The sequence below is a fragment of the Phyllostomus hastatus genome, unplaced genomic scaffold, assembly GCF_019186645.2.
Source record: "Phyllostomus hastatus isolate PE091 unplaced genomic scaffold, TTU_PhHast_1.1 phas_scaffold_501, whole genome shotgun sequence".
In the NCBI taxonomy this organism is placed as follows: domain Eukaryota; kingdom Metazoa; phylum Chordata; class Mammalia; order Chiroptera; family Phyllostomidae; genus Phyllostomus; species Phyllostomus hastatus.
This window is the reverse complement of record NW_025334033.1, coordinates 2111126-2134453: the sequence shown is the minus strand read 5'-3', so window position 1 is coordinate 2134453 and position 23328 is coordinate 2111126. Positions and strand designations below refer to the sequence as shown.

At 34.8% G+C, this 23328-nt stretch overlaps 1 protein-coding gene across 1 annotated transcript in view; it reads right to left on the bottom strand.

Annotated features, from left to right (window-relative positions):
- Nucleotides 1-4489: 4489 nt before the first annotated feature.
- KATNBL1 (katanin regulatory subunit B1 like 1) overlaps nt 4490-23328 on the bottom strand; it is a 42942-nt gene continuing 24103 nt past the window's right edge. The window contains exons 2-10 of the mRNA XM_045823485.1: nt 18668-18798; nt 17369-17409; nt 15065-15344; nt 10492-10610; nt 9673-9723; nt 9489-9578; nt 9051-9140; nt 7965-8058; nt 4490-6505 (exon numbers count right to left, since the gene is read on the bottom strand). Of these exons, the coding sequence (XP_045679441.1) occupies nt 6473-6505; nt 7965-8058; nt 9051-9140; nt 9489-9578; nt 9673-9723; nt 10492-10610; nt 15065-15344; nt 17369-17409; nt 18668-18784 (915 nt within the window). The 5' untranslated portion in view covers nt 18785-18798 and the 3' untranslated portion in view covers nt 4490-6472. The remainder of the gene's footprint in view (nt 6506-7964; nt 8059-9050; nt 9141-9488; nt 9579-9672; nt 9724-10491; nt 10611-15064; nt 15345-17368; nt 17410-18667; nt 18799-23328) is intronic.

The following is a 23328-nucleotide window of genomic DNA, read 5'->3' as shown; positions in this document are numbered from 1 at the left end:
TGGATATTTCCAGCAGGCAACTGAATACATAATTTATGAGCTAAGAGTTAGATTTAGGGCAAGAAATAATATCTACATATCCACATATATATGAGAATTGATATACAGTTCAGTTTTCTCAACCTTTAAAAAAAATCCATGTCCACTTGATGAACCCACAAATGGCCTCCCTTCCACTCCCAAAATGAAAACAATTAATATATATGGTAAGGGAAGCAATGGGAATAAACAAGAGGGTTTTTTCAGGGACATGGCAGTGAGAAAGACAGTAAGACAGAAACTTGAAGAACACCAATGTCTAAGGGACGGGCAGGGGAACCTTCAAAATAAATAAAGTGAGGTGGTTTCTCTCCTTTGATGATTTCTTGTCATCTATTCAAAGTAGCAGAAAAGGAAACCTGACTGGCTAAAGGGAAAAGATAAGCCTCTCCAAAACCTTTTGTAAGTTTTAGAACCTGCCTAAAAGAAAGGTAACATATCGACCTTCATTTCTCCTGCTGTTGAAGCTAAGCTGCAGTTGTACAGCAAGGAACTGGTGAGTGTGTTGCAGGGCTGGTCCAAGGTGAGGTAGGTCCTTATTCACCTGCTCAACTAATTTTATACAAAGGACTAATGAAGCTTTTTCTTTTACTTAAAAAAAATGACAGTAGAAAAGTAAAACAGATATTAACTTAGCTCCTGACTCCTTGGAGGTGAGGTCTAATTCTAGTACAGGTGCCACATTAAAGGTTTGGTTGATAAATGAAATACTATAATTCTAGAAGCAAACAATTCTGGCAATTGTCTTCCAGGCCACCCACAACACTTATTTCTTACCCTAGAAAATACTTCGGATCAACTTTTTTTTAAAAGACATACTTATTTTTTATGCTTTGCAAAAACGGATTTTTTAAAATTTTATTTTAATCATTGTTCAAATAGTTTTCTGCCTTTTACTCCCATTCCAGCCCTCCCACCCATCCCTCCCATTACCCCTGCCCCCCATTTTTGTCCACGTGTCCTTTAAATTTGTTCCTGTAAACCCTTCCCCTTCTCCCCTGAAATTCCCTCTTCTCTCCCCTCTGGTCACTGTCAGCCTGTTCTCCATTTCAGTGTCTTTGACCATATTTTGCTTGTTTCTTTGTTTTGTTGTTTAGGTTCCTGTTAAAGGTGAGATCTTATGGTATTTGTCTTTCACTGCCTGGCTTATTTCACTTAGTATAATGCTTTCCAGCTCCATCCATGTCGTTGCAAAGGGTAAGAGCTCCTTCTTTCTTTCTGCTGCATAGAATTCCATTGTGTAAATGTACCACAGTTTTTTGATCCATTCATTTTTTAGCTTTGGTGCAAATCCAGAGTAACAACAAACTTGCCTGGGCCCAGGACATTTAAAAAAAAAAAAGAAAGAAAGAAAAGAAACAAACTGTAGTTTAAATCTGAATGAAAATACAGAATACTGCAAAGCATAGAATCAACACTATTAAAAGTGTATTTAGGGGCTGAATCCTTATTCAGGCTCCTGGCATCTTTCATCTGAAAACTTCATAGTTCAAAAAATAGTAATTTGTGTATCAAAGGAATACTGTTGGGTTGGCCATAAAGTCTGTATGTCTTTTTCTGTAAAATAAAACACACATTTTTTTTTCACTTTCACTAATAGCTTTATTGGTTTGGGTATTTTGAGTATGTTGGCTATCTTCTTCCTGGTATAACATTGATTGTTTTCAATTAATGTCTTGATTTAGATGCTATCAACTGGTCTACCTGACCATGGAGCATCGTCGAGCAAGAAATCTCCAGAATGAAACTTCACAAACCACTTTTGACACATTTGATCAGTCACAACACCTTCTCCATACACTGCACAAAACTTTGTGTTTCGGTTGCATTTTTACCTTTCTTGAAATAATAAGCATAACATGCCAAAAATGTTATTTTCTTCCATCTTCAATATTAAAATGGCTACATAAAAATTCACCAATTTTGATAAGCTTTTTTTAGTACACACTGATTATGACAGCTGTCACAATTCAACCTAACCAAATTGTTTTGAATGAAGTTAAAGACAACTAAGCCCTACTAGAGCCATCTTACAGAAATAACCAAACTAACCTTTTGGCCAGCCCAATATATAACAAGTTTTCTTATGAAAAGTACTGGCAGCTATGGGGCTGCCCCTTCATGAAACTACTGGAACCCAGTAACAGTCATTTTGTGTTTTATGATTAATCAGAGCCTATAAAATACTGTGATATCTACAGCTGACCCTTGAACAACATGGGCTGGAACTGTGCAGGGCCACCTATATACAGATTTTTTTCAATAAATACTGTAAATGTATTTTTCCTGATTTTAATAACATTCTCTTTCCTCTAGTTTATTTTAAAAATACAGTATATAATACATATAACATACAAAATATGTGTTAATTGACCATTTATTTCATTGGTAAGGCATCAGTCAACAGTAGACTATTAGTTAATTTTGGGGGTGTCAAAAATTATATGCGAATTTTTCACCCTGGCTGGTATGGCTCAGTGGATTGAGTGCCAACCTGTAAACCAAAGGGTCACCAGTTTGATTCCCGGTTAGGGCACATGCCTGGGTTGTGGGTCAGGTCCCCAGCAGGGAGTGTGCGAGAGGCAACCATGCATTAATGTTTCTCTGTTTCTCTTTCTCCCTTCCTTCCCTCCGTCTAAAAATAAATAAATACATTAATTAATTAAAATATTATATGTTAATTTTTGACTGCAAGGGGTGGGGGAGCTAGTATCCCCAAGCCCTACATTGTTCAATGGTCAACTGTACTGTTTTGTACTTAACTTTACTGAAGTTTGATTTTAGCATATACTATTAAATCAATAATCTGATCCAGAGAAAACTGACAATATTTGAAATATTAAGTATAGCATTGGAAAATGTACTTAGTATACTGGGTATATGATGTGTAGTATTTGTTTTTATTGTTATGGTTGGTGCTATTGTTGAATCAATCAAGCTATGCTATAAATTAGATGCATACAGTGTTCAGGCTGGAACTTTTTATACTATATTCCTGTTACAGAATAAAAAAAGGAAGGTGTCACAAAGTTTTATGACAATTTTCACAGCTAGAAGAGCTGGAAAGTAAGGGATAAAGAATAACATAGGAATAAATACCTACCAACAAATGTCCAGCAGTACTTTTTCCATCTGAAGTAATCCAGAAAATAAAAGTCTGTATTGAAAGATAAGAAGTAGTGCATTCAAATGGATCACTCCAGTGAGTCAGCTGCTTGTGATTCTATTTTTTTTTCCTTTAAATCAATAAAGGCAACTGACATTACCATCCTGTTCTTAAATAGGAAGAGTGGTAATTGGGAATGACCAACAAAATATTAACTTAAATTTTGTTTTTTCATATTCTTTGACTCATTTAAGTAAATAAACATTTAAATATGATTTCTATTATTATTTAATAGCTAATAATTATTAATGTTCTAAGTTTAAGAAAATTACTATTTCAAAGGCCAGAAATATAGCCTTGAACTCACACAACGATTAAGGTTAGAATATGACATGTACCAAGTATTTTTAGGGGATGGATAAGCATTTAATTCTTCAGTAGTCCTTAGACTTCAGTGCTGACATTAATGATTCCAACAAGTAGATAGAGATAATTATATCCAAATTTTCACACCTCAGGACTCATGTAAATAATCTGTCAATTACCTTTGAAATTACAGCCAAAAGATTAATTTTAAAAACCATCTGATACTGTTTGCTTCCTAACTTTAACCCTTATTCTGATCATGATCACTTATGGCAATATCCATTCCCTTTATTCCCAGTAGAAACAAATTACTTGATTATAACCCTCTATCATCAATAAACTACCTGTCCTGAGACTTGGAAAGTTAGTAACGTTTAGTATAGAAAACCTAAGAGGGCAGAAGAGGTAGTAAGGCATAGAGACACTGGGTAGTCCCTCAGTTCTGTATACTGCTCAGCAGCACAGCGATGACAGATAGCAATTGTCCTAATCTAGGTCAATAACAGCCGACATACTTTGTAAACACTTTCTTTGGCTCTTTCTGGAGATCATCACTGTTCTGATTAAATACCATGCTAAGATCTTAATAACAACAAAACCATTCAACAATATTTACTTATCTAACATTTTTTATGCAAAATCTTAAAATCACCTAATACTAATCATAATTCAATCACTGAGGGAAGTAGGTACTAAGGCAAACTGCAAAGGCCAAGTACAGAAATTAGATGTGCTACTGAACGATCTTTATGAGCTAAAAACTGCTGGTTTACATATAGTTCCAGGTAAATAAAATGGATTATCTACTCTCCTTCAACAAACCCAAGGTGAGACATAAGAATTCAGTATTAACAGGATAGTACACTTTCTTACTATGTTTCATTTATATATTTGTACTTAATTTTTACTTAAGTGTGATTTATTGAAGTGTAAGTTTTAGAAGATAGTTTAGTCAATGATCTTACCCAGAGAAAACTGTAGTGACACAGTATTTTATATATTATTTTTAATATTATTACATTGTTTTTTAATATTAGAATAAAAGTCTATAGTATTACATACACCAATTATTTGAATTATCTTTCTTATTTGAGGTGAAGGGTTTATGCTCAAGTTATACACACCATCTTCCTTGTGACCAAAAGCTGAATTTGTGAGTTGAATACTGAAGGTGCAGTCTGTAGCAACAATAGTTCCGTGGATGTGTGTGAAGTTAACGAACCTATAAAAGGACTGAGATCCTGTCCTTAGCCTCACTAGCACCATGCTCTGAGTTAACTGGTTCAAACTGTTAGATAAAAGTGATAACTAAAGGAACAGGAACAAAGAAAGGTTATATTTCATCATCTTAAGGTTTCAGAGATGACGCAGGCTCCCGATTCAAATTCCCACCTCCTGAAAAACAACTTCTTAAGTAACTCACCTCTCAAATCACAAAAGTGCAAGAATCTGAAATTATTCTAATCTAAAGATTTCAGAAAACAGTCAATTACTACAACTGATGTTCACTGTAAGAAATACATAGCTACATGAAATATAGCTACACAAAAATAGAATTCAGTAAAAGGTAACATTTTTCATGTATTTTAAAGCAAGAAGGATGCCTGTTTAGGATTCATATCAGTAGTTGCTAATTGAGTAAATGCTAACGTCTTACATTCAAGGGCTTGAAGGACTGCTGCATAAAAATCTTTGCTCAGATCCTTCTTGGGTTCATTGAAGATGAGATAATGTATGAATCAATAGTGGTATTTAAATCCCAACCACTTTCAAGACAGGCTAAGACATACAGCTGTAGACATTCCGTAAGTGGGTTCATTGACACAAAAAATGGTATTAAAAAAAAAAGACCTCATATAGTCTGCTGGCATTTCATACCAACCACTGGAGGAGGTAGCAATATAAAGTGTTGGAATTTAAAATACAAAGTCAGCACTAACAGTAAACATTTCTAAAGCACTGTAATCCTTTAAATCATAATGTAGTGAACAAGAATTAGAATTCATACAAAAACAAATGTCAAAAAAGCAAAAAATATGAACATTTAGTAAATTTACTCAAATGAAGAAAGCTTAAATGATACAGAACAGAAAACATTAGAAATCTATATACAATACAAAGTAAATATAAATTAGCCAACTCTATGAATACTTACAGCTAAAGCACTCATACAAATACATATTCACCTTTCTCTTTTATATAGGAATAACATACATACATGACGATTCTGGCAGAAAAATCAGAGATATTCAAAATATTGTCAAGTTTTACAGATGGTGTGGAGTAAGTTTTAATAAGAACATTCTCCATGAATGGAAACCCCTGATTTAATTCCATAATTTTCATGCCAGAAGCATGATTGGTTTTAATTTTTTAAAAACAGATATTGGTATCATACACATTGGCTTATTAATAATTAAGGCATTTTGTATACACAGTATCTCAGTGTGGACAAAAACTTTCAGTATTGATTATTTGCTATGATGTTTTAAACTTTCAGTCTTTTCAACATAAGAAAATAGCTGCACACTTTTGAGTGTTTTCTTATAAAACACAATCTTAAAAAAAGTAATAATGATTGGTCTTTGTGGTTCCTAGTAATAAGTTCTGTCTTATTTTTTCACATAGTATAAAGTATATTCTTATGCAGGATTGCATTAAGATCCAGTAGTTCTTAAACAATGTTATCAAATAACCATATAAATTCCAAATGCAGCAAAGGTGAACAATCTTCATAGTGCACTTCCACCTTACTGAAGTTAAAGCTGCTCCTTTCGGATATTTTTCCACTTCAATGTGAAGTAGATCGTTAGCGTTTCATTAGTGGTTTCATATGTGGATTAAAAAAAAAAAGTTTTAACATCTTCCACAGTTTCATAGTTCTGTGATGAGACTTTTTTGGAAATCAGATAGTCCAAGGGTGTTTTGAGTAACCAAATGCTCTTCAGTAGATGAAGTCTTTCAATGCAACTGTAATAAATAAGCATCTACATCCTTAGAGAATAAAACAAAAACATTTCATTAGCTAGTACAGTAAAAACACATATATACAACCCATTTTCTTCTCCCTTTTGTCACTTTATTTGCCTTAGTTTCCCTTTGTAACCTTTTGAGGGTAAAATATGTGCCATTTTAATTTGCCTTTGTTTAGCATGGGGCTGGCACACAGCACGTGCTCAATATATGTTTGCTAAGTGCTGAGTGAATGGTTTAGTTCCTGTGACCAAGCAACTCTGCCTTCATAGCTAGGCAAGAACATTAAATCATTCACAGCAATTCCTTCAGTTTGATGATAGCCTATCTTTCTGCTTTCTGTTACAATTACAATTACAATTGAGGGTTTATTACTGTAAAAGAGGTTTTATTATAGCTAAAAGAACTTCATAGAACTTTTAAATATTTAATATTGTCTTTATCTGAATCTCATGTTCACAATAAAGCTTCTCTCTTTATAAAACATTACAACTGAGAGCAAATTTCTAAGGAAACGATAATTTTCCAGTTCCATTACCAAGAATATAAGACCCCTCAAGAACAACGTGAAATGTCATGTATGCTTTAAAAGCACTTCATTATCATTCAGGTTTTACACTTCATTTTTACCCCCATAACCAAAGAACAACAGAAAAAAAACTTCCGGGAAATTGATTTCTGTCTATAAGATTTTCATCAAGAATTCTACAAAGTAAAATTATACACAGTGGTAACACACATACTTGAAATATCACTTTGCTTCTTTTCTTGAAAAGTATCCAAGAAGATCTTTACAAATAAGTCTATAACATAAGTCCTTTTATTTAGAGTATTATATTTTTTAAAATTAAAGAATGCTTTTATGTTTCTGGCTAATGCCCATTTATGATACAATATGCTCTGTAAAAGGGTGGAAACTTTTAACAATGACTTTTTTCCCCTGCAATTATATGTATTGTATATAGCAATGTTTTCTGGAGTTTAAATATTAAAATCCAATGTACCTTTTCCTTTAAGAGACAAGCAAATGAATAAAGACCAATATCAAATCCATACTTCGATTTGAACAGTTTACTTTCCCAAAGAGCATAATGTAGTAAAATATAATATCCCAAAACTGTTTAATTGTATTCCTCCTCATCTTCAGATGCCTTTCTTACCTGGATTTTTAACTTTTTCAAATATCTTTCTTTGACTGGAACTAGGCCATTAAACAACCTCTAAGGCATTATTTCTGTGGCTGTATCTGAAACACATTCAATGGCTAATTCTTGTGTTCCCTGCCAAAGTCACATTCATATCCATATAAGCATTTGCAAATATGATACTGACTTTAGATCTCATGAATAGTACTGAATTACTTTGCCAAAAATTTGAAAGGGTTCATTTACAAATGCATAATACTAACATTATTTCTAAATTTTAATTAAGTTTAAATATTGATTTTAACCTTAAAATTTTAAGCGTAATTACAGATTACCTTAGCAATATTACCAGTATATCCTGGAACTAAAGTAAGATGGTTTTCTTGTTCCCACAATCCACTTAATTGTTGTTTTAAAATCTGAATATTTCTAGGAGAAAAAAAGAAAAATGAGAATGAAATATAATAGTATATGAACTTTCACTGTACATACATTTAATGAAAACAGTTTTAACTTTTTCGAGTATATAGCAGAGAAAACTGTACTATTTGAAGTCAAGTAACTGTTTAAAATTGTACATGCCAATCATAGAAATTAAAGGTTACTTAGTTGTTAATGCAGGTAAGAAAGCTAGGCATTTGAAGAATTCATGAAGTAGGAAATTTTGAGAGTCTAAAAAGAAAACTATACACTTTAAGGAGACTACTGGGAGATATTTTTTATAGCTTATGATAATCTGTCTCATCTGGTAAACACTTACATGTTTTCACATCAAGGCACTACTCAAATTATGATGATTATGATATAGGTCTTACAACTGTAACCATCCACATTGGATTCTAAGGTTAATGTCTAGGTTGCCAAAGGATACCTCCATTCCTGTGCCTCATTACTTACTCCACTAAAGGTCATCTCTTTTCCTTTCTCTTACTCATTATAAAGAGAGTTAAACCACTGCTGTACTTTTTCCTTCTAAAATGAAGAGTTCTGTTAGAAGAAGAGATATGGGGGTGCCCTGGCTGGTGTGGCTCAGTGGATTGAGTGCCAGCCTGCAAACCAGGGGGTTGCTAGCTGGATTCTCTATCGGGGCATGTGCTTGGGTTGCGGGCTGAGTCCCTGGCTAGGGGCGTGCAAGAGGCAACCACACACTGATGCTTCTCTGCCTCTCTTTCTCCCACCTTTTCTCTAAAAATAAATCAAATCTTTTAAAAAAAAGAGAGATATGGGGGATACTGGGCTCTGGAATTCATCTTCTATGTGTAATTTCCACATAGGAACAGTATCCCCATTTAATATTTCTCTGAAAGTGAAGAGAATAAATATTATAAAGTGACGAATAAAATTATTACCTAGTTTAATACAGCTGCTTTTCTGGAAAAAAAAAAGTAGAAGCACGAGGTTATCTTTAAAGGTATACTCACCCATCATTTATAATTTCTGCTTTGGATGATAGTTCTGACCACCATCTTTTTATGACTGCTTGAAGCCAGTTTAAACCAACTATTATATATCTGAAATGACATTTTGTTACAAAATTCAACTGCCTTCATCCAAGAAGCCTTTACAAAAAATGATACCCCTCTACTCAAAACAAATACACAGACATACAATGATCTTTCCCCTTTCTAAAAATTTATTTCACTACCTTCACAAAACTGTATTTTATATAACTTGTTTATATATGCTTTTATAATTGGTCTTTAATCACTTCCCATTCTTTTCCTAATTGGATTCTAAGCAACTTGAAAGACAAACGATGTATGTCTCATGGAGCTCAATGTACTACTAATGCACATAAAGGGCACAAAATCAAGGATGTTGAAAAAGAAAAATGAATTGAGATTCAGATCAGCACTTACTCTTCAAATTTGCTTTTAAGTAGTGACTTTACTAGAGGCAACAAGTCTACACAGCAGCCAAGTGATATATATTGTTTTTCTTCCTGTAAACTAATATAAAGAAATACTAAGTTATAAAAATGTGAACAGGTCATAATTTGTCCTTTTTTAAAATAATTTATTTTCTGAAAAATATTCTTTTTACCTATTGGTAAGCACAGGAAGGCAATCCACCACCACACCCAGGTCTTCTATCCTGTAGGTACACAAAGAATACCATTGCTTAGAGCAGGGGTGTCAAATTCATTTTCACCAGGGGCCACATCAGCCTCGAGGTTGCCTTCAAAGGGTGAAATAATTTTAGGACTGTATAAATGTAACTACTCCTTAACTGTTAAGGAGTTGAAACTACATTCGGCCCTTTGAAGGTGACCAGGAGGCTGATATGGCCCCCAGTAAAAATGAGTTTGACACCTCTAGCTTAGAGAGCTAATTTCCTCAATTATTTTAATATGATGACCTTCATACTGCTTCTGAGAAATTCACTCATTCATTAAATAACAAATTACCCAAGTGCCTATGATTAGCCAGATGCTGAGGGTACAGAGTAAACAAAGAGATAGGGGCTTGTATTACAGTATGTGTGTGAGTGTGGGAGGAAAAGGCTGAGATGGACAAAAAACATATAAACAACTAACATTTACAGAACTTGTAGATGGTGCTAGATGTTATGAAGAAAAATAAACAGAAAAGACAGGGAGTAAAGAAATATATATTTTAAAATCAGGTAGTCAAGGAAGTCCTAAGATAACATTTGAGAAGGTAATGTTTAAAATTCTCCCATACTGGTATCTCTTAGTTTTATGGATAAAATATTTTGGTTACTCTCAGACTGGTCATGAATGTCTCCATTGAAGCTAAACATAGCAGTTGAAAGTAACAACAAATAACAAAGAACAGGCACCTCTAGATAGCACATTGGAAATTATATTTATTGAACAAAAAGCATAAAAAAATCACTTACCTCACCAAATAAGCTACAAGTTCACTTATACTTCTCTTTTTCCAGAAAGTTAAAGCCACATTCAATCTCAAATTCCTGCTGAACAAAACTTGTGCCATTGTTTCATGGTCCTGAGAAACCTGAAAGGGAATAATCCAACTTCTTAAAAAGTACATTAAAGCATATGAAATAATTTTTTCAATTAAGTTATTCTTGTAAGAGGGAGGTGGAAAAGGGTAAAAGGGAGATAAATGGTGATGGAAGGAGACTTGAATTTGGGTGATGAATACACAATACAATATACAGATGATATATTATAGAATTCTACACCGGAAACCTATAATTTTATTAACCAATATAACCACAATAAATTCACTGAAAATTAAAAAAGAAAAAAATATACAAAGGTGATTCCTTTTACTGATACCCACATGAAAAAAAAAATATTGCAGTTAAACATAGTAAATAAATGATCTGAATAAACTTAGCACCCAGGACTTCCAGCCAAGATGGAGGCACAGGTAGATACGTTTCACTTCCTACACAACCAAAAGGATAAAAATCAATTTAAAAACAAAATACAACCAGAAGTGCCAGAAAATGAAACTGTCTGGAAGTCTGAGAACCAAGGAGTTAAAGAAAAAACATTTATCCAGATTGCTAGGAGCAGTGGAGATGGGCAGCTGGAGCACAGAGGACACAAGGCAAGGCAGCAGCTGGCAGACTGGGTGATCCCACATTTGCATGCAGTTAAATCGGGAGGAACAACTGGGGAGTGAGACAGATCTCGTGACCCAGGGTTCCAGAACAGGAAAAGAAAGCCTCAGAACCTCTGGCTGTAAAAATCCGTTGGGGGTGCTGCGGCAGGAAAAACTAAAATCTCACAGGAGAGTCTGTTGGAGTGGCCCATGAGGTCCTAGAACATACTCAAGCTCACCCACCTGGGAATCAGCACCAGGGGAGCAACAGAAAGGGGCAATTTGCTTGTGAGAAGTGGGGGAAGTGACTAAAAGCAAGGTGAGAGAGGAGCAAGTGCCGTTGTTCCTTCTCTGACCCCTCTCCCCACATACAGCTCCACAATGTTGCCCCGCCTTGGTGAATACCTAAGGCTCCCCCCTTACAACATAACAGGTGCGACAAGACAAACAAATATGGTCAAAATGAAAGAACAGATCAAAACTCCAGAAAAAGAACTAAGCAATGAAGTGACAGGCAACCTACCAGATGCAGAGTTCAAAACACTGGTAATCAGGATGCTCACAGATATGATTGAGTAGGGCCACAAAATAAAGAAAGCAGTGAAGGCTACACAAAGTGAAATAAAGAAAAATATACAGGAACCAATAGTGAAGGGAAAGAAAATGGGACTCAAATCAATGATTTGGACCAGAAGGAAGAAATAAACATTGAAGCAGAACAGAATGAAGAAATAAGAATTCAAAAAGAAGAGGAAAGGCTTAGGAACCTCTGGGACAACTTTAAATGTTCCAACGTCCGAATCATAGGCATGCCAGAAGGAGAAGAGGAACAGCAAGAAATGGAAAACTTATTTGAACAAATAATGAAGGAAAACTTCCCCAATCTGGCAAAGGAAAAAGACATACAAGTGTAGGAAGCTCAGAGAGTCCCAAACAAGTTGGACCCAAAGAACAATACACCAAGACACATTATCATTAAGTTGTCCAAGGTTAAAGATAAGGAGAGAATCTTAAAAGCAGCAAGAGAAAAGGAGACAGTTACCTACAAAAGGGTTCCCATAAGACTACCAGCTGATTTCTCAAAAGAAACCTTATAGGCAAGAGGGGGCTGGAAAGAAGTATTCCAAGTCATGAAAGGCAAGGACCTACATCCAAGATTACTCTATCCAGCAAAGCTTTCATTTAGAATGGAAGAGCAGATAAAGTGCTTCCCAGATAAGGTCAAGTTAAAGGAGTTCATCATCACCAAGCTCTTATTATATGACATGTTAAAGGGACTTATCTAAGAAAAAGATAAAAACTATGAACAGTAAAATGACAACAAACTCACAACTATCAACAACTGAATCTAAAAAAACAAAACAAAAACAACAACAAACTAAGCAAACCACTAAAACAGGAACGGAATCACAGAAATGGAGATCACACAGAGGGTTATCAGTGGGAAGGGGAGGGGTAAGAGGAAGAATGGGGGAAAAGGTACAGGGAATAAGAAGCATAATTGGTATAGGTACAAAATAGACAGGGAGAGGTTAAGAATAGTATAGGAAATGGAGAAGCTGAAGAAGTTATTTGTACAATTCATGGACAGGGGAGGAATGCTGGAGGGAATGGGGGTACTGGGTAGAGGGGATAAAGGGGAGGAAAAATTGGGACAACTGTAATGGCATAATCAATAAAATATACTTAAAAAAATTAGGACTTATTTTTTATCAGTACTTTCTCTTATTTGCTACCATTTTCTTTTAAATATCAATTATTTATAAAAATAAATTCTTGTTAGCTCATCTATAAACCTAGGATTCAATTTAAAATATGGATTAAAGGGAAAGGTAAACATATAGACAAGTCATTATCTACTTAATAGTGCATAGAAGGGAACCATAAAAATTCAATTCTGTGACAAGTATTTAAATTAACTCATTTATTCATGTTTATTCATAATAAAGTGATACATTCCTGTTGTAAAAAGCTTACAATTAACAATACTCACACCTTTGATAACCTTATATCCTCATAACCTCATATCCTATCATAACCTCATTGGCTACAATATTGCCACTATGAAAAGCTAGAAAAAATTTAAATAATGCAGACCTACATAAAAGTAAAAGTTAATTATTTTACCTGCCCACAAAAACATCTATTATCACTTCTAAGAAGTAATCACAGTTTGCATTTGAATTAGTGCCCTCTTTTTACTTTGCTCTCTGATTTTGATTACTTTTCAGAAAACTTCCTTAGCCTCACATTTAATGATGTTTGATTACACTTTTGTTGTTTCACACGCTTTTTCCTGATTGATGAGTGCCTGCTTTAAAACCCGGCAAAGGAAAAAGACATACAAGTGCAGGAAGCACTGGGATGGAACTGGCAATGTTTAGGTTCGCAAGCTGATGCTCCACCTGCTGAGCCACACCAGCCAGGGAAAGATATGTAGTTTCTGTCATTAACTGATTAGTGTTGGTCTCGTCTATGACTACATGAAAGTAGGAAAAGTGTCTGTTTTTTACCCTCTAATCTACTGCCTCAGAGCCAGCAGAGTGCATTACACAGTAGAGAACCCTTAATAAATATTTGTGAATGAATTTAGTATGACAGTGATTCTCTTTAACACTAAATTTAGTTACCATACTATATTCTCCAGGGCCCATGATAATTCAATATTAAACCAAATTCTCCTTCCTGCCTCCTTTCTCACACACTTCCTTTACTTCTCCTAGCGTTGCTAACTCTATTACTCCAGAATGTAATTTTTGTAAGAACATTTTCACTAGCAAAAAGAATCTTTTTTTGCATCACAGTCATGATTTTAGTTAATAACACTGTATTTTCTTTCTTTCATCTTATTTTCTTGTAATTATTATACTAAATATGATGCTCATCTTCATTCACCTATATATACTTATGACCATTTTAATTTAAAAAGCTTTTTGTTTGAATGACACAGAAAATACTCTTTAAACTGTTATGCCAGACAAAAACAATACTGTTTACCAAATCATAAAGAAATTAATGTACTTTCAAGCAATGTAATGTTACATTTCTATTAAAAAATTGTAGAAATCACTTTTCTACAATCACATAGAAAAATACCTAAATTTATTAAGCATCAAGGTATCAAATAATATGTCAGTATGAAGAGAAAGATACATTGAAAATTTAATACTGTTATTTCCAAATGTTGAGATTATAGATCATTTTTTTCTTCGGGTTTATTTCTACAACATATACAGTAAATATGTAATAATTATTATAAATTAATGTATTTACAAATTTTATCAATCTTTGAAATGACCATATTTATAAAAATGACATTTTTGAGGTATAATTTATACACCACAAAACTTATCCATTAGAGGTATGTAATTCAATGATTTTTAACCAATTTATTGTTGTGTGACCATCATAACAACCCAGTTTTGGAATGTTTTTATCATCCCCTCAAAATTCCGTTGTGCCTATTCAAACACCTAATTTTTCGTGAGCCAGGAGAGCAGCATAAGTCAGTAGGTTTGCCAAAACAAAGCTTTCTACTGGGTGACTTTGAGAGCCCAGCAAAATGTGCTTGGATAAACTGGCTTTGGTGGTCCATTTTTAGGGCAAGATTTCTTTTCCCTTCCTTTAAATCTCTACTGGCTAATTTGTCATTCTGGATATTTATAGAAGCTTGTCAATCATTTCAAGCCACCTCATTAGAGGTAGAACTAACCTCTAACTTAGAGAAATGGAATAAACTACTGATTCAAGTTTGGTTAATCAGGAAAACTGTCCGGGAATTACAATCATTCAAATAAATCTGAATTCAATGAATGGCAAATTATGCTGCTTGCAGAATATGACAAAGAAAAAGACTCAGTAGTATAACAAGAATAAGGTTAAGTTTATAAACTTACCTCAGAAAAAAAACTACTGTATTTTGATGATGGGCTTTCTGTCTGTGAAGAACCAGAATCACTGGAGTTAAGCAAATATGTTCGACTATCATGGTGTAATTTTTCAGGCAGGTGGCCTGCACAAGCCAGTTCATTTTCTTTATTTGCCATGTCACAGCCCCCACTTCTAGGGGACTGTTTCTTTTTATTACAAGGATTTGGAAAAGGATGATGAACTTTCTTTCTGTGGTAGATCACCTTACGTAGTTTATCTGTGCTTTTCACAGCTTGTCCAACTGTTCTGTAAAAATGAAAAAAAAGGAGCACATGAAAACCTTTAAATGTTTTTAAACAGAAAGGTTCAAGAGGTCACATTCTGTGATCACAATCCAGTAAAATGAAAATTAAAAATCTTAAATTTGAGATCCAAGAGGTTAATTTACAAACCATCTGAAAAGCAATGAAAAAGATGATACTTTATATCAAATGAAAATGAAAAGTGGCATAATAACTAGATGCCTTTAAAATGAAATATTACAGGCCATTCTGGGAGTAAAAAAGTTATAGCAATTTCTAGTCATCTAAACTTTTTGTAACAATTATACATGCTTGAATATATTAAAATTTATTTTGATTAAGCATATTTAATTCCACTTGAATAAGAAACCGCAATCGAGCACATCTCATGGTTGAGTATAGTGGTTCTCAAGTGTTTTGGCCTCAGGATGCTTTGCACTTTTTAAACATTCTTGAGGTCTCCTGAATTTACAGTCCTCTGGACAACAGATATATAGAAAGATGCTCAACTTCACTAGCTATTAAGAAAATGCAAATCAAAATTAAAATGAGATACCACCTCACACCTGTTTAAATGGCTATTAATAAAACAAGGAATAACAAGTGTTAGAGAGGTTATAGAGAAAAAAGGAACCCTCATTCACTGTTGGTGGAAATGTAAACTAATATAGCTACTATGAAAAACAGTATTGAGGTTCACCAAAAAGTTAAGAATAGAGTTACCATATGATCTAGCAACCTCTCTTCCGGGTATCTACACAAAAAATCTGATTTACTCATAAAGATATATATACTCCCATGTTCACTGCAGCATTATTCACAGTGGCCAAGACATGGAAACAACCAAAGTGTCCTTTGATAGGTGACTGGATAAAGAAGATGTTGTATGTACATACTATGGAATACTACTCAGCCATGAGAAAAGATGAAATACTGCCACTGGTGACAACATGGATGGAATCTTGAGAATATCATGCTATATGAAATAAGATGGAAAAAGTCAAGAACCATATGAATTTACTCACATGGGATATAAAAACTGAATACAACAAGTGGACAAATAAGACAAACAAACAAACAAAAAACCCTCACACACATAGATAACAGTATGGTGGTTACCAGAGGAAAAGGGGGATGGGACTAAAGGGTAAATGGAGTCAGTTATATGGTGATAGAAGAAGACTAGACTTTGGGTAGTAGCACATACTATAATATACAGATAATGCATTATATAATTTTATACACTTGAAACCTATATAATTTTATTAACCAATGTCATGCCAATACATTAAAAAATTTTTTTTTAATTCTTGAAGTCTCAAAAGAATTTTTAATGTGGGTAATAATTATTGATATTTTACTATATTAGGAACTAAAACTGAGAAAATTTGCTAATTCATTTAGCACAAAATATTTACCAAAAAAAAAAAAAACCCTATATATACACATACTGAGAAGAATGGCACTTTTACATCTTTGTAAATTTCTAATATCTACTTTAACAGAAGACAGCTCGCTTCTCATTATCTGCTTCTCCATTTGATTTATTGTGATATCAAATGTAGCCCCTGGAAAATTCTACTGTATACTTGTAAAAGAATAAAAATGAGAAAGGTAAATAATGTCTCAGTATTGATATGAATATAGTGACCTCAAAAACTCCCTGAAAGGGCTGTAGGGACCCTCAGCGTCCTCAGATCACCAGTGGTTTAGGAGAAAGTTCAGCAGATCGGAGAATGAATGACATTTTTACCACTTTCTGGGTGTACAACTCTGAACAAATCACTTAACTTCTCTGATCTTTAGATTTCCTCATCAATTGTTAGTGGGTAATAATACCTACCCAGTAGGACTATTTTAAGGATTAGAGATAATACTGATATGTTTAGCACAGTGCCTACCACAAAGGAACTGTTTGCCAATCAGTTAATTATTATAATAAAAGAGAATACTTATTTTTTTCCTATTTTTACTCTTATCAAGCTTTCAGTATTTGCTGGTTCACACAAACTTTTAAGACGCTCTTACCTATTTATGTAAGCAGCCAACTGTTTTGGAGATTTCTTAACCTGAAAAATTAAAATGAACAGTTGCAGTATGTTTAAATTTTTAAATAAAGCTATGTAAATTTTGTGATTGATATTAACAAATCTGAAATTCAACAGTTACATTTTCCTGTTCTAATGCTTTATCTCAATCATTAGTTACAACATTGTATATACTTGTTTTTGATATATCCATCTCCCTATTTTATATGCCACTAGTCACGTATTATACTTATAGGGTGCTCAATAAGTTGAATTTTAATATGGTTTAAAAGAAATTACATCAGTGCTGATGTGCCTTTCAATGGTGAACAAAAAGTACCTCTATGATTCCTCTTTAATATTAAACTAAAATACTAAAATTATATCCTATCAAAATAGTGTACTGCCCAAAAACTTTTTAGAGCTTTCAGAATATAAACATTTCAGAACATAAACATATTTCATTAATTTTACTTAATTCTGTCAAGGTAAACCAGAACTCCCATTGTTCAAATAATTTAAACAGAACTATCCAGAGCCCTAATAGTTTAAATTGTCTCTGATGGAATGAAACACTGTGTTTCCCAAAATTCATATGTTGAAATCCATGCCCTGGCTGGTGTGGCTCAGTGGACTGAGTGCCAGCCTGTGAACCTAAAGGTTGGTTGCCAGTTTGATTCCTGGTCAGGGCACATGCCTGGGTTGTGGGCCAGGTCGCCAGTTAGGAGCATGTGAGAGGAAACTGAGCAATGTTTCTCTAGTATGTTGATGTTTTTCTCCCTTTCTTTCTCCCTCCCTCCCCCTAAAGGTAAGGAAAGAAAGAAAAAGAAAGAAAGAAAAAGAAAGAAAGAAAAAAGAAAGAAAGAAAGAAAGAAAGAAAGAAAGAAAGAAAAGAGGAAGAGAAACGAAGGGGAGGAAAGGGGAGGGGAGGGAAGGGAAATTGATGATGGTATTAGGAGGTAGGGCTTTTGGGAGATGGTTGGGTCATGAGGGTAGACCTTCATGAATGAGATTGGTGCTCTTCTTATAAAAGAGACCCGAGAGAGCTCTCTTATCCCATCCACCATGTGAAGACAAAGTCAGAAGACAGTCATCTACGAACTAGCAAGTGGTCCCTCACCAGATATCAAATCTGCCTAACCCTTGACCCTGAACTTTCCCCACTCCAGAACTGTGAGAAATAAATTTCTCATAGGCTTGTTTGAAAGCACCCAGTTTATGGAATTCTGTAATGGTATTCTTTACCTGACCAGACTAAGATACATACTATCTTACCTGTTAGTAGAAACCACGGACTTACCTCCTTCATGTTCTTGTTAGTGAAATTAGAGATCCTTTTTCTAGGAAGATCAACGGAATGATCCTCAATATTATTACAAAAGTTCCGTTTTTTAACATTGTGGGTTTCAGATGCCATAATCTCTTAAATACCTAGACAACAAAATAAAATAATAAATAGAAAATACAAAAAGCAAAAGAACCTGATCATTTCCTTAATACACATCTAGAAAGATAACAGCTCCATACTATGTGAAAGAGGCTTATGAGTAAAGCAGAGAACACAGTTTCCTAACTACACATTTTTAAAAACCCTAAGCACAGAGGAAGCACAGGTAGGGCATTTTAGGAAATTAAGGCTCATTCTGTTCTCATTCTTTTTCATTGTAACGTGTAAAAATAATATGATATGCATTTTGGGCTAATGCAAAACATCAATCTTCCCATTCTCCATGACAGTAGCCATATATTAAATTTCAATTTATGGGTCATAAAATCAGGTCTATATGTACAGTAGTGATATTTATGGCATCCAAATGTACACAAGCCTACAATTTCAGAACCAAATCACATACACCACCACAAGTAGTCAGAGGAACCAAAACCAAACTACATATATCTGACTTGTTTTAGGCCTAACGCTTACATTTTTCTTTCATTCTTACAACTAGCTTTCCAAAGCTTTCCTCTACCTTTGAAAAAAATAACCCACTCTCACATCCCTCTAATTATATCTGATCCATGAATAGCCCCTCCACCTGTACCCCTAATTAAGAAACCTCTTGAAGGAGGCCTTTTAAAAAGTAAGTAAATAATGGACTTCTGCCAAGATGGAGGCATAGGTAGATACACTGTGCCTCCTCACACAACCAAAAGGACAACAACAAATTAAAAAAAAAAAAAAATCAGAACTGACAGAAAATTGAACTCTATGGAAGTCTGACAACTAAGGAGTTCAAGAAGACACATTCATCCAGACTGGTAAGAAGGGAAGAGACAGGAAGCTGAGCAGAGAGGACTTGTGGCAAGGCAGCAGCTGGTGGAACGGGCAGTCCTACATTCAGGTGCAGATAAACCAGGAGGAACAACTGGAGAACAAAATATACCCCACAACCCAGGGCTCCAGCATGAGGAAATAAAGCCTCAAACCTCTGACTGAAAATACATGTGGGGGTTGGGGCAGCAGTGAGAGAAGCTCTCAGCCTCACAGGAGAGTTCATTGGAGAGACCCACTGGGTCCAAGAACATACACAAGCCCACCCACCTAGGAATCAGCACCAGAAGGGCCCAATTTGATTGTGGGTAGCAAGGGAAGAGACTGAAATCTGGCAGAGAGTAGAGCAAGTGGCACTATTCCCTCTTGGACCCCTTCCCCACATACAGCATCATAACGCAGAGATGTAGGTTGCCCTGCCCTGGTGAACACCTAAGGCCCCGCCCTCCCTCACTACAGAATAGGTGTGCTGAGACAAAAAGGCCCAGATGAAAGAACAGATCAAAGCTCCAGAAAAAATACAACTAAGCAACGAAGAGACAGCCAACCTATCAGATACACAGTTCAAAACACTGGTAATCAGGGTGCTCACAGAATTGGTTGAATTTGGTTGCAAATTAGATGAAAAAATGAGGGCTACACTAAGTGAAATGAAGGAAAATGCACAGGGAACCAATAGTAATAGGAAGGAAACTGAGACTCAAATTAACAGTGTAGGCCAGAAGGAAGAAAAATACATTCAACCAGAAAAGAATGAAGAAACAAGAATTCAAAAAAATGAGGAGAGGCTTAGGAACCTCCAGGACATTTTTAAACAGTCCAACATCCAAATTATAGGGGTACCAGAAGGAGAAGAGGAAGAGCCAACAAACTGAAAATTTGTTTGAACAAATAATGACAGAGAACTTCCCTAATCTGGCAAAGGAAATAGACTTCCAGGAAGTCCAGGAAGCTCAGAGAATCCCAAACAAGTTGGACCCAAGGAGGAACACACCAAGGCACATCATAATTACATTACCCAAGATAAAAATGAAGGAGAGAATCTTAGAAGCAGCAAGAGAAAAGGAGACAGTTACCTACAAAGGAGTTCCCATCAGACTGTCAGCTGATTTCTCAAAAGAGACCTTACAGGCAAGAAGGGGCAGGAAAGAAGTATTCCAAGTCATGAAAGGCAAAGACCTACATCCAAGATTGCTCTGTTCAGCACAGCTTTCATTTAGAATGGAAGGGCAGATAAAGTGCTTCTCAGATAAGGTCAAGTTAAAGGAGTTCATCATCACCAAGCTCTTATTATAATGAAATGTTAAAGGGATTTATATAAGAAAAAGAAGATAAAAACTATGAACAGTAAAATGGCAGCAAACTCACAGTTATTAACAACCACACCTAAAACAAAACCAAAAGCAAACTAAGCAAACAACTACAAAGGGAACAGGACCACAGAAATGTAGATCACATGGAGGGTTATCAACAGGGGAGTAGGAGGGGGAGAGAGGGGGAAAAGGTACAGAGAATAAGTAGCATGAAGGGTAGTTACAAAATAGAGAGGGGGAGGTTAAGAATAGTGTAAGAAATTTAGAGGCCAAAGAACTTTTATGTATGACCCATGGACATGAACTAAAGGGGGGGAATGTGGATGGGAGGGGGGGTACAGGACAGAGGGGAATAAAGGGGGGAATGGTATAACTGTATTATCATAATCAATAAAATATATTTAAAAAATAAAAAGTAAGTAAATAATTGCAGTAATACAATAAGCACTGATAGAGGGGCACCCAATGTGAGTAAGCAAAGCTTCACTAAGGAGAATTAAAGGACAAGCAGCATGTATTGAATTGAAAGGCACGAGGAAACATGGATTGTTTGGCATTATCTTAAGCAGATGGTGACTGGAGTTTAAGCTGGGGGTGGGTTGCAGCTAAGTGAGAAATGAGGCTGGAGAGATAGGCACAAGCTAGATCTTAAAGGGTCTTATCCACCAGGTAAGCCTTTTTTTTTTTTTTTAAAGAAAGGGAGACATTTAAAGATAACAGGCTAAAAATGCAATTACTTCTACCTTTCCCTGAGACTCCATTACAATGACAATAAAAAGTTTGTCTTTTATGTTTAAAGACATAAAACCCATAAGGACAAAGAAGAGGAGGTGATGGCAACAACATTTTGGAAACAGCAAGGCAGAAGTGATAAATGACTTGGCAGATCTGAGAAAGCCAAATTCTAAATCAGCAGTGAGTAAAGGTAAAAAGTAGAATCACCAAAAGGTTCAGGATTTGCCAATAATGAGGATCTCAAGAAGTGAGGATTAATTAAGGTGGACTTATGAACAAGTAGAATGACTGTGCATTCAAGACACAGTTATATCTCTATATCCTCTCCTCCATTCCAGTAAAAAAACTAGTTTTATTGTATAGAAAATTTGAAACAGTCCCTGGGATAAGAAGCACCAGTCACAAATGGGGGATCAAGTGGTAATTTACATACGAATGTCCAGGCCTCTAACATTTTTTCTATCATTTGCCTCACAGAGGCTTGCAGCCAGGCTTATTCACTTCAGAAGAGTGCAGGAGATAAATCCCAGAGGGAACACACATATGTACACATCTAAAAATACTGACATTAGTGATGGTCAAAGTCCACAAGGAACTGTTTTGTATCTTAGTTATGGTGGTAGTTATCCAACTGTTGAAAGTATGCAATATAAAGGGTGAATTTTTATTAGATGTACGTTTTATCTCAATAAACCTGACTCTGAAAAAATCCTTGAAGAGTTAAAAAACAAACTGCATTCATGAAACACAAATGAGACAAAAAACAAACCAACTATACTCCTGGAAATTTATTACTATTAGAGGAAATGTTTCTGTCAAAACATGTAATCTGATTAAAACAATCTATAAAAAGTCAACTTTTTAGAATCCAACACTGATAAGTATGAAGTTGCCTATCACAAAAACACCTTCAGAAGTAAAATTGGAGAAAGAGATCTCTAATGTATTCATATTTTAAAAATAAATAAGAATACTATAATGATAATCAAAAGAATAACAGTCTGAAGGTGAGATAATGGTCCCTATTTCATTAAGATTATGCCATTCCTAAAGCACTAGTATCTGATTTAAGACTACAAATTTTAAAAGATACAGAAAACAATAATTACTAAAGAATACTAGTTGGAAAACTAATTTGATGCTTAAAATAGGTGGTGTGACAATAACATTGATAATTTCTAATAAAGTAACAGCAATTACCATTTTATCACTTAAAATGGAACCACAGATGCTTTATATTCAGAATCTCAATTATTATAATTTCTGATGCTGAAATTATAATCCTCATTTTTAAAATATGTAGGTTTTAAAAAGTTAAGTAACTTGTTCCAATATACCAAAGATGTTTTATGCTTCTTTAGGCCAAAATTTGCCTGATCAGTGGAGGATGGATGATAAAATTTCCCATCTCAAGGTTCTGTGTATTTCTTGTGCTCTGTATCTGAGGAATGCTTTCCCCTCATATATTCTGATAGTTTCCTTCCTTATAACATTTTTAAGTTCTTGCTCAAATACCCCTCCTCAAAGTGGCTTTTCCTGACCATACTCTAAAATAGCATCGGCTGCCCTGGCTGGTGTGGTGTGGCTCACTGGATTGAGTGCCAGCCTGCGAACCGAAAAGTCACTGGTTTGATTCCCTGT